At 38.2% G+C, this 13,186-nt stretch overlaps 1 protein-coding gene across 1 annotated transcript in view; it reads right to left on the reverse strand.

Moving 5' to 3' along the window:
- The window catches only part of EYS (eyes shut homolog), a gene marked incomplete at both ends in the record, with an annotated part of 674,316 nt that overhangs the window by 546,554 nt on the left and 114,576 nt on the right, over positions 1-13,186 (reverse strand). Inside the window, one exon of the mRNA XM_081346243.1 lies at positions 9,762-9,883. Coding sequence (XP_081202369.1) covers positions 9,762-9,883 — 122 coding nt within the window. The remainder of the gene's footprint in view (positions 1-9,761; positions 9,884-13,186) is intronic.

Genomic DNA, 13,186 nt, shown 5'->3' on the forward strand with positions numbered 1-13,186 from the left:
CAGCGGTTCCCAATCTTTGCTTTTTTCACTCAATTAAGTTTCCTGTTTTGCACATGCGTGAGCGCGCACATGTGGGCACACTTTTTATGGCTCCCATTTTTTGCTTTTGTGTACGAACCGGTTCTGAGTGGCTCTTTGACCCATTCAGGTTGCCTACTCCTGATTTAGGTGTTAGGTAGCTAGCAGGGCCCTAACATTAATTGTCAAACAAAAGAAAACAATGGGTTAAAAAGAAGGGAGATCAAAATCTATTTGAGCTTGGATTATTTGTTTAATATTGATCAGCTTTCATATTCTTTGAAAGAATGATCATCTATCGCTCTTCCCATATGTACATATTTGTCAGCTGTGCATATTTGTTCATAATAATTACTCAAGCAATATAAAAATCTTATGAAAATGAATTGGTGAGCTTCTGTTTTGGTTCTGATCCAAATATGATGTCTATTGCAGGGTCCAGACCAAAATATCCTTTTACTTAAAGCAAGTAAGGCATTCCTAATAATTTCTCCCCATGCCTCTATTTCCAGTAGTCAGAGAATTACAGCAATAATAGTAGAAGTAAAAGAGCATTGCTTTAACAAAGTTCAAAGATATATCTCTTCCTTTAGAAATGACTCCACGATAGACTGAACATTGGGGTTGTCCAATGGGTAGAATTTAAAGTAAGTAAACACAGCACCTATTTGCCACTCCTTACATCAAAGAAGACATTTCTCCAGGAAAGATGACTAATCATAGAAAAAGCTGCAGCTGCTTTAAAGAGTTACAGACAGATACTACATTTGGGTTACCAGATGGTCTAAATCAGGAGTGTCAAATTGCCGGCCTGCAGGCTGGTTGCATCATGCGGAGGCCACGCCCACCCCAGCTCTGGCAATGCAAAAAAAATCATGATACATTGGGACACATCACATGACGTGGCAAGTTTGACACCCCCCTCTTTTATAAATCATTTCTTGGCCCTCAGATCCAAACTCTGCTCAGCACTACTGGGCATGAATACTCTTCTTGTGAAACCCAGACTAAAGCTAGTCCCATGCTTGGTGTAATACAGCGATCAATGAGTCATGTTAAGATCTGCTTCTTCAGATATCATATAAAATCTTCCTGTTCTGCTTCTTTCTCAATGTGAAATTTAAAATGTCACTATTCATGAAACAGCTACCTAAATTTGTCTTTGACTTCTTTACTTGTTTTATATATATATTAAATATTCTATTCTGATTGCAGCTGATACAATCTGCATCCTGGGCAGTCATCTGTTGGGGATGGTTTAATTTGGATTCCTGCATGCAACAGGGGTTGGACTCAGTCATACATAATAGTCATTTCCAGTTCTGGGATTCTGTGAAGTTGGGTGCATCCAACAGTCCTCCTTTCCAATTTAGAACTATTTGTTGTACGTCTTCCCAGAACAACAGAACTGCCAACAATGTACATCACATTTTGCACATTGTGCTGCAAAGCAATATGTGGTCACATTTTTTGACTATCTTTAGCAAAGATTGTAATTTTCCCATTCAAACTCAATGAGACATACTACACAATCACTATATTGCTTCATGCCCATGGGCCACATTCTTTGACAGTTTCTCACAAAAGTGGTAGCTTTATATGAAACCCTATTCAAACATAATATTTTAAACAACTTACTTTCCAGACATGGCAAAACATTTTTCAAGCTAATGCTTCTACTTATATCTGAAAATAAAGCAAAATGGGTGCCCTTGATACTTGGGTGAAGTAATAGTAATATTTAAAAAACTCATTCGGGTGGAACAGAAAAGGAAATGGTTGCTTTGGTGAGCACACATTAAATATATTTGCCACAAGAATTATAAAAGCTTATTTAAATATTTGTATAGCTTTCTCTTAGAAGTTATCTATTGCTCCCTAATGTTTGCAGGTGGTTGAGAGAACTCAGGCTGAAGCTATAAAAGTAAAGATGCGAATAATGAGAACTTCATTTAAATGAAACATTTTATGGCATAAAAATACATTTCTTATATAATAAATACTTTCAATACACAAAATAGTGTATAATTCTTATATTTGTTTGTAACAAACAATATATTCCAATATTAATATAACTTCAGTTTCCTGTTTTTATTACATTGCATAGTCATGGAATATTTGGATGAATATTCCAATAAATCAAGGGACATCTCAACCTACTGGGGATGATATGAGATGAGTTGGAAGAAATGACTTTTTGGATCATATATTGGATTATATACAAAGCCCGGTGTGTCATGGTTCTGACAGACAAAGACAAATAAAACAGAACTCTGAGGCTTGCAAATTCCTCAAAGAACATGTTTATTATTTACAAAGTATCGGCATGTCAAAAGTGAAACCAATTCTGAAGACATACATAACAATTCCCCAATACAAAGTTAAGAACTCCCACCCCTAAGGCTATGCAAGCAACTACATTCCCCAATACATTTTCTTGGCGGGCTTTTTATGCAATGCCCAGCCTGTAGTCTCAGGAGCAGCCAATGACCTTGGTTCCCACAGGATAAAAGTTTATTTATATTAGCGAAGTACTTTGCAAACCCCCTCCCTCCATTCTTTGTGTCAACCAAAAATGAATTAGGAAAATGGCCTCAGCCATGCTCATTTTTAGAGTTGACGATTGGCTCATTTTTAGAGTCTCCTGCATGGGAAAGAAAAAGCAGGTTAAGCATTCCCTTGAGGCTTGTGAGAGTATTTATCATAACACCTTTTTATCAATCTGTCCGCTTTCACATTTGTATACTTCACCCATGTAGCTTCTGAAAGGGGGTAACCTTCCCACTGAACAAGGTATTGTAACTTTTCCTTGTACAACCTAGAATTGAGACTTTTATTTCATAATGCATCTCCCCCTCTACCACCACTGGACCTGGCAGCTCTTTTGGAATAGGCCTTAAAAGGGATTCTGACACAGGTTTTAATACACTGCAATGAAACACAGGGTGAAAGTGGAAGTTTTAACTCCATTGTGACAGGGTTTATTATCTTACTGATGGGGAAAGGACCAAGGAATTTTGGGCCCAATTTTCTACTGGGTAACTTTAACTGTAGATATTTAGTTGAAAGATAAACTAATTGTCCACAATAAAAAGGTTTCTGAATGGAATGTCATTTTTCTGCTTGCTCCTTATAAACCTTAGTGGCCTTGGTCAATTCCTTCTTCACATTTACCCCAACCCCCTGAAAACATGTCACCCATTGGTCCAAAGTCTGGGAAGTAGGAGGCTCCTGTGTGGGAACTCAGGCATGGGCACAAAATCTCTACCTGTCATTATTTTGAGTATGGTGAGACCAGTGCTACTGTGCACAGTGTTATTGTAGGCTAGCTCTGCAAAAGGCAAGAGGTCAGCCCAATTAGTCTGCTGGTAATTTACATAATATCTGAGGTACAGTTCCACCATTGCATTAGCTTTCTCAGCAGCTCCATTAGTATTTGGACAAAAAGCTGATGATAGCCCCTGGGAGGACCCAGTTTAGCAAACTCCCTCCAGAATTTTGCAGTAAACTAGACCCCTCAGTTCCTCCATGAATAGATTAATGTTGTGCAATTCAGGAGCCCCTTCATCATGGAGGTTGGTCACCCAGTCGACTGCTTCTCCCTTTAAATTTTCTGCCACAGCATTCACCATCATAGCCCCATCCAGGTAGGCATAAACATAGTGATTTAAAGGAGCCCATGTCTGGTTTAAAAAGGTCAGCTTCTTGGGATCCCCATCAAAGATGGGCTTGTTAGGAGGTGTCTCGAACCTCTGTGGAGCTGCTTGCACCTGCTGCTGGGCTTGAGTGGCTTGCTGGTCCTGGGGATGTGGTCAAACCCTTCTCCAGACTTCTCTTGGCTTGGCTTCGGGACTAGCATCCCGAGGCCACGGCAACAGACTTGGCTGGGATACAAAGCTTGGTAGCTGAGCCCCTGCCAGTGATGCCTCTTCAGTGGCTGGAGTGCCAGCCTGTGCTCTGATAGCTTCAGTCCCATTGTGGCTAGCAGCAGTTTTTTCTCCATCTCGAGTCTTCACTGAGTCTTTGCTGCTGTCCCAAAAGTGAGTGGGTAGGCAGTCAGGGCCCAGTACCCCGAGAAAACTAAGTTTTAAGAGACTTGTTTTAATGTCATGGTTCTGACAGAGACAAATAAAACAGAACTCCGAGGCTTGCAAATTCCTCAAAGAACATGTTTATTAGTTACAAATATTGGCATGTCAAAAGTGAAACCAATTCTGAAGACACACATAACAATTCTCCAATACAAAATTAAGAAATCCCACCCCTAAGGCTATGCAAGCAACTACATTCCCCAATACATCTTCTTCATGGGCTTTTTACACAACGCCCAGCCTGCAGTCTTGGGAGCAGCCGATGACCTTGGTTCCCATGGGATAAAAGTTTATTTATACTAGTGAAGCACCTGGCAAACCCCCTCCCTTCATTATTTGTGTCAACCAAAAATGAATTGGGAAAATGGCTACAGCCATGCTCATTTTTAGAGTTGACATAGTTCACAACATTTGATCCGACCCATCCACATGAAGTTTCTGAAACATTCTAAAAACAATTGTGTAGTCCCACAATATCAGTAGCATTGGATATCTGAGCTGAATATTTCCAGACTAGATTCTATGGCTTCATAGAGTTATAGAACTATGAAGTTGGAAGGGACTATAACAGCCATCCAGTCCAAGAAAACCAATTATGCCATCCTGATGGCTATCCAGACTCTTCTTTAAAATATCCAGAGATGGTGAACTTAAAACTTTCATAGCACATATTGCTCCACTGTTAGACAGTTCTTATCATTGAGAAATATTTCCTCATATTTAAATTAAACCTTGATAGGTACAAATTTTACACAGCATTTCTGATACTAATTCCAATAAAAAAAATAATTTCTATGGTTCCCTTTTATGTACCTGAACACCAATATATTTTCTCCTCTCCAGACTGAATGTCCCGTTTTCTTCTTTGAGCAAGTTCTCAAGCTCCTATATCAGAATTATTTTCCCTTCTAAACAACATGCTTCTGGTAATGTGGTTCCCAGAATCATACACAGTACAGAATGGAGGGAAATAAAGTTTTCAAGTCTCCTTGACTGAATATTTCATTCAAAGGAAACTAAAACAGTGTCTCCGATGTCCTTGACCTTCAGTGGGGTCTGGCACATGCGTAGAATTTTTTTCTTCCAAATCAGATCAATGACCTGAATCAAGCTTCAGAATGAATATTTCACTTATTATTTAAAATTCTAAAAGGGGTAGGATATTTAACTATTGCTTGTTAACTGGAACTCAAAGCTCAGGGACCAGGAAGTGAGTAATGTTTGCAGTTTCTGGTAAACCATTTCTTTTCCAATCGATTAAGAAATAAAATTTCAGAAAAGAAAAAAGACACCAAAGCTACTTGAAAATGGGAATGCAGTATTAGCCATGACATATACATAGAAAAGTATGGAATGCCATTATGGACTTTATGACTTTGATCTAGTGCCAAACTAGATGACCTATTAGCAATTCTACTTTCTTTAAATGAATTTCAAAAAAAATATGTCGCTATGGATTTAAGTTCTTGGATACATTTCTCAAATATAATTATTTATGTCATCTATTTTGGCTTGGCATTCGAGCCACAAGCTACTTTTTTTGTCAAATTCCTCCCAGTCCTTCAGATGCCAATGTTATCCAGTTCTTTTATTTTATTTATTTATTTATTTAATTAGATTTTTATACCGCCCTATTCCCAAAGGACTCAGGGCGGTTTACAGGGCAGGATAAAATATAATATAAAGATAATATAAAATTAAAATAGATTAAATTAATTAAGCCCAACAATTAAAACAATATTTAAAAGCTAAATCCCCTTCAGTCCAGGCCTGATAGATCGAAAAACCAGGTTTTCAGGTCCCGGCGAAATGAACGCAGATCGGGAGCAGTCCGAAGTTCCACAGGTAAATCATTCCAAAGGGCAGGCGCGCCCACAGAGAATGCCCTCCCTCTGGGGATCACCCGCCGGCACTCCTTAACCGGTGGCACCCTGAGAAGGCCCTCCCTGTGGGTGCGCACAGGATGATGGGAAGTTGATGCCGGCAGCAGGTGTTCCCTTAGATATCAGACAATTTGATATTTCACTGGTTCATTGTGCTGATGTCCAGTTTCCAGTACATCCAGTATCAAATAGGAAAAGCAGGGCCAACATCTTAGTATATATTGTAACCTACCAAGATGCTGCATGTTAAAAAACAAACCAGTCATAGTACTTTGCCACTGAGGGAAGGAGGGGAAAAATTGCTGGGTGGTCAGGCAAAGAAACAGCAGCTAAAATGCTTCTCATTTTCTCCCCATTAGACTGCCAGCAAGACAAGCTACCAATAAAAGTAGTGCCAATCACTAAGCTGCCCCAAGTGCCTCAGAATTCGTATTCTATTCTATTAGTTCCACTTTCTCAGATGTACGTGGACAACACAGAATTTGCAAGCTAGCTCTGGACAGTAGCTTGCAGAAAGAGACTTCCCAGTCTTAATCTTCTGCAAAGATATTTGCGGAAGATTAAGATTGACAGATATTTAAAATGCTGGCAGTACTATAGATAATCAGACATATTTTTTATGTCAGAGAACCTATGGGGTTACATGATTTGGAGAAGGCATTTCTGAACGTCAGAATTTAAACTACTATTTAGAAATATGGACATATTCTAAAGGCGAGCTTATTCATCATTTATCACTTCTTATTTTGATTATGCTTAGCATGTCTTGATGATGCATATATAGATTTGTTTATAATTTCTTTGCACATCAAGCCTTGATAACTGTATTGCTTCTTTTTCAATGCTGTTTCTGGCTTTCTTCTCTACATCATGGTTTATTAACTAATACAACTAATCTCGTTTATTATAATATATGGAAACCAACAGGACAGTAGAACTTTTTATGTGATAAAGCAAACCACCCTCATTTATTACTGACTGCATAAAAAGGCTTAAAATAAACTATCCTTTCTCAGTTTGACATCGAAGAAAAGGTTATTTTGATTTCATTAATACAGAAGAATGTTTTTAGGGTTCTGTCCCCTATGATGTGCTTTTGAGGTACTTGGAAAAACAATCCTAGAGTATTTATAATACAATAAGGTAGTCCCATTAGACTTAATAAGACTTGTATAAGATTGTACTTTGAGGCATCTAGAAAGAGGTGCCAAGTATTGAACTAAGTATATTTCAGCATCTGATTTAAGAAAAGACTGATGCAATATTTTTAAAAGTCCTATCTTACAGAAGGAATAAGAATTATTCATTTGAAACCAGTTATGTACTAAACAAGAACTGGAATACAAACTTTTCATCAGAAGACCAAACAACTTGTGATGGATAGTCAATAAAAAAATAAGACAATTCAAGTTAGCTTATTAAAGCTTACAAAGCCTTTTGTTTTCTGGCTTATTCTGAATGTGCAGTCAAGTGGTCCACGATGACCTTTCCCTGCCAGCAGGATAATTTCTTGTCAACACCAACAGGATGAGAGGCGTGAAAGATTTGCTGTTGCAATAACTTCCAATCCTTTCATTCTAGTGGTGAAATCCTGGCATCAAAGGAACTATGACTGATTAACAGCAAAATGTAAACAAATATAAAAAGCATTCAGAATTGTGGGTTGATGTGATCATTTACAGCATCACAAAAAAAATGAAGTTCAGCATTACTTTTCAACTTTGGGGTGAATAGAAGAATTTATTTGTCTTTCATTTTAGAGAAGAAAGCAAATGGAAATAAATTGAAAGACCAAGGAGGCCAAAATCTGTCATGTATTGATCTGTTTAAATTATTCAGAGAAGCTGCAGTGACTGGCTTTTCAGCTAGCCCTCAAAAGGGATTTTCACAGCAGCATAGCATCAGAAAGTAAGCAAGCAATAGGAAATAGTCCCACTGCACTGCTTTCTGGCTTAATATCAGCAGGGATGTCCATTTTTGGCAACTTTAAGTCTTGTGAACTTCAATTCCCAGAATTCCCTAGCCAACATAGCTGACTGGAGAATTATGGTAGTTGAAGTCCACAAGTCTTAAAGTTACCAAGATTAGACACCCCTATAGATATACAGAGAGAGCAATGTATGGGCCACTTTCCCATAACACAATCCCACACCAATGACCATCCATGAGAATAACAAGGATGACTAAAAGGACAATTTCACTCCTACTTATAAAATACGACAATTCAAATAACTTGGATGAAAAGCGCAACATCTTCCAGGAAAAACAAAGAGAGTCCAGTTGCTTTTGAAAAAGCATGTTTCAGACAACCATGACCTGGATGACTGAGAATCTCCATAGACCATTCAAGTAACAGACTGTGTGATCACAGAATATAATGGATATGGTTGAACCACACTCCATGAACTTCACTAGCAGTACTCTTTTGGCATCTTCACATTTGGCGGGATTTTCTATCACTTATTTTCTATCACTTCCAGTGTGATATTGGTTCATGATAATGCTCATCCAAACACCACTAGACGCACCCAAGAACGTTTGAAGCAGTTCCATTGGGATGTTTTTGATCACACACACACACCCATAGCCCAGATTTGGTGCTGAGCGACTACTACTAAGGAATTTCAAACCTTGTAAGACTTTATGACAAGTGCCTCAATTTGAATGACGATTATTTCAAAAAGTAATGTAATGTTGTAATTTTCTAATGTGTACAATAAACATTCTCTATGTACGAGTGTCTGTCATTGATAACCAGACAGAGGTTTATTGCAGAATTGCCCTCGTATATATAATATAGAGTATATGCATGTACTGTGTATGTATATGTGGGTGTGTAGTGTGTTATGTATGTATATACATATGCATACACATTACAAACACATACACAGTGCATACACACACACAGACACATATGCATACATATATACTGTATATACACAGAGATATAATAGGGCCCTAACCTCAACAAAAAATAGCCAGAGCTGTAATGGGATTGATTGTGGATTGACAAAAATCTGGCTAATTTTGTATTTGATAGTAGGGTACATTGATGGAAATACTTATTAAAATCAAAATTAAAGTTAAGAGATCTGACCCAGATTAATCCTTCTGTACTTCAAGCATGGAGACTTTGACTGCTCTCTGATGTCTCTATGAATATAAACAAGTGAGCTAGAAAAGTGCTTTCTATGTCAGCCGTTTTGGGTATTAAAGAGATAATATACTTTGAAAGCTGAGCATAAATCACTGGGCATGAAACAGAGGCTTTTAAAATGAGGAATATAGTACTTTTCTCCTTTCAGTATAAAAGAGGATTAAATACCTGCACATTTCCATACAATCATTTTTTCTTCCTCAGTGGACTGCTTAACACACATCAGCACTCCAACAAACTCTTGGTCCCAATATGTCAAAAGCTTCTTAATAATTGCAGTAAAGTGATTTTAAAACCTGAACAACAGGTTGCAGCATGTAGTAGAACTTGGCAATTTAAAAAAAAAACAAAAACAAGAAAGAGCAGATGTTGCTAGACTTGGATGAATACCACCAGGAAATCATAGAACTATAAGAGTAGACTGAGCTGTTAAAAAGTTATGGAAAAAGCCAACAGCAGATATGCATGTCCATGTAGCCATCAGAAATTATGCTTGACTCAGGAGAAACCTTCTCTCTAATCAACTTTAGAACTGCAGCAAATGAAACAAAGTCAATAAATTGTAAAACACCAAAGAGGGATATGATTTAGTGTAGAGAAGATGCTTCTTACCGAAAGCCATTGAAGAGATCAATGCATGTTCCACTGTTCTTACACAGACCAGAATTACACTCATTAGATTCAGATTCACAAAATGGCCCTTCCCAGCCAGGCTGGCAGATACATCGGTAGCCCTAAAATAAATTAGGACAAAAATGTATCATAATATTCAAGTGGTCTTGTCTTTTAAATAAGCATTTTTAAGGAACAAAGATTCAAAATAAGTAGGCATTCTCCTTCTCTAGTTCAGGGGTGTCAAACTGCTGGCCCATGGGCTGGTTTCATCATACGGAAGCCGTGCCCACCCCATGGAAAAAAAGCTGTGACACATTGCGACACATCACGTGACATGGCGACTTTGGCTTGACTTTGACACTGGCTTAGTTAATCCAGTGATATTGAAATCATTTTCCTAGTATTTCACCTTATACTGCTACAATAAATAGCAGTATAGAGACCAGATAGAAGGAAGTGCACAAATAGTTGCTACTTGGTCATGGGAAAAAAATAAGACCCATTTAGTACAATTCACATGGCCCCGTCTTTTACTGATATATAGTAGATAAAACATGGAGGAGCAATGACATGAAATGGCATAAAATGATCTCCATCAAGCTTCATACATGGCAAATACTTAATATTCTACTGTATTTAAAATGTAACTCATAAAAAGCAGCCCTTACAAGCATTTTAAAAATCATCTCTTATCACTTGTTCTAAATCTACCCATTAGCTGTTTAGTAAGGTTTCTAGGTCAAGGCTTGAACCATCAATTCCAAGTCATAGACAGCTGTTATGCAAACACAAGAACCATTCAGTTGCAAGGCCACCAAGTGCTGCTCACCAGGAAAATACAAACAGAATAATCTGTTTTAAAATATTTGGCAAATTAGGTTTGGTTAAAAGCATTTAAAACACCATACCTAAAATAAATCTTATGATAAAACTGTGAAACACTCCACTTCTTGGAATAAAAGATCTTTTATTAGTAATAATCTATCATTCTTTATATCTGTCATGTTGAACCACTCTTTTAAATGGAAAAGAACAAAATGAGCAAGTCTTAATTTTAGAGGAAATAACTCCAACTTGTAAGATATTATTGTATTGCATAGACCAGTTAATCAAGCAGAAGCAAATGCTGCAAAATTCAAGTTATAAAACTGGAACATTCACTAAAGTATTCATGTTTAGCGATCTTGTACTTAGCATTATCCAAAATGAAGATATATAGCATGTTTTAACATCTTTAAGTTATGTTTCACATAGAAGATTTAAAAGTGTTATTTATTCACATTAATGCATAAATAAAGAACTCAATAAAAATAACTTAATTAGACCTCTGTAACAATGCTCTCCCCCTTCATGGATTACTGCCTTGTTGTGGTGAAGGGGCTTGCGTAATTCAATGAAGCTATGAGCTATGCCGTGCAGGGCCACCCAAGATGGAAAGGTCATAGCAGAGAGTTCTGACAAAACGTGATCCACTGGAGAAGGAAATGGCAACCCACTCCAGTATCTTTGCCATGAAAACCCTATGGACACTACCAAAAGGCAAAATGATATGACGCTGGAAGATGAGCCCCTTCAGGTCAGAAGGCGTCCAATATGCTACTGGGGAAGAGCAGAGTGCTAGTACTAGTAGGGCCAGAAAAAATGAAGCGACTGGGCCAAAGCCAAAAGGACGCTCAGCTGTGGATGTGTCTGGTGGTGAAAGGAAAGTCCGATGCTTAAAGATTTTTTCTCCATAAGAACCTGGAATGTAAGATCCATGAATCAAGGCAAGCTGGACGTGGTCAAACAAGAGATGACAAGACTGAACATCGACATCTTAGGTATCAGCGAACTAAAATGGACAGGAATGGGTGAATTTAATTCAGATGACCATCAGGTATACTACTGCGGGCAAGAATCCCTCAGAAGAAATGGAGTAGCCTTCATAGTCAATAAAAGAGTAGGAAAAGCAATACTGGGATACAATCCTCAAAATGACAGAATGATCTCAGTTCGCATCCAAGGCAAACCATTCAATATCACAGTAGTCCAAGTCTATGCCCCAACCACCAGTGCTGAAGAGGATGAAATTGACCAGTTCTATGAAGCCCTACAGCACCTTATAGAACTAACACCAAAAAATGATGTCCTTATCATCATGGGGGATTGGAATGCTAAAGTAGGAAGCCAAAAGATAACCGGAATAACAGGCAAGTTTGGCCTTGGAGTACAAAATGAAGCAGGGCACAGGCTGATAGAATTTTGTCAAGAGAATACGATGGTCATAGCAAACACTCTTTTCCAACAACCCAAGAGACGGCTCTACACATGGACATCACCAGACAGTCAACACAGAAATCAGATTGACTATATGCTCTGCAGCCAAAGACGGAGAAGCTCTATACAGTCAGTAAAAACAAGACCAGGAGCTGACTGTGGCTCAGACTCTGAGCTTCTCATTGCAAAGTTTAGGCTTAAACTGAAGAAAGTAGGAAAAAGCTCTAGGCCACTAAGGTATGAATTAAATCATATCCCTGTTGAATATACAGTAGAGGTGACAAATAGATTTAAGCAATTAGATCTGATAGACAGAGTGCCTGAAGAACTATGGACAGAGGTTCGCAACATTGTACAAGAGGTAGCAACCAAAACCATCCCAAAGAAAAAGAAATGCAAGAAAGCAAAATGGCTGTCTGAGGAAGCTTTGCAAATAGCTGAGGAAAGGAGGGAAGTGAAAGGCAAGGGAGAAAAAGAAAGATACACCCAATTTAATGTAGAATTCCAGAGAATAGCTAGAAGAGATAAGAATGCCTTCTTAAATGAACAATGCAAAGAAATAGAAGAAAACAATAGAATAGGGAGGACCAGAGATCTTTTCAAGAAAATTGGAGAGATGGAGGGAATGTTTAATGCAAAAATGGGCATGATAAAGGACCAAAATGGCAGGGACCTAACAGAGGCAGAAGAGATTAAGAAGAAGTGGCAAAATTACACAGAAGAACTATACAAGAATGAGCTTAACGTCCCTGATAATCACAATGAGGTGGTCACTGACCTCGAGCCAGACATCCTAGAATGTGAAGTGAAGTGGGCCTTAGAAAAGCTGAGCAACAACAAAGCTAGTGGAGGTGACAGTATTCCAGCTGAGCTATTCAAAATCTTAAAAGACGATGCAGTAAAAGTGCTACACTCAATTTGCCAGCAAATTTGGAAAACTCAACAGTGGTCACAGGATTGGAAAAGATCAGTATACATTCCAATTCCAAAGAAAGGCAGTGCCAAAGAATGTTCAAACTACCGCACCATTGCACTCATTTCTCATGCTAGTAAAGTTATGCTTAAAATCCTACAAGCTAGACTCCAGCAGTATGTGGATCGAGAACTACCAGAAGTACAGGCAGTATTTCGAAGAGGCAGAGGAACTAGAGATCAAATTGCCAACA

The sequence above is a fragment of the Vipera berus genome (genome assembly GCF_964194415.1).
Source record: "Vipera berus genome assembly, chromosome: 1".
In the NCBI taxonomy this organism is placed as follows: Eukaryota; Metazoa; Chordata; class Lepidosauria; order Squamata; family Viperidae; genus Vipera; species Vipera berus.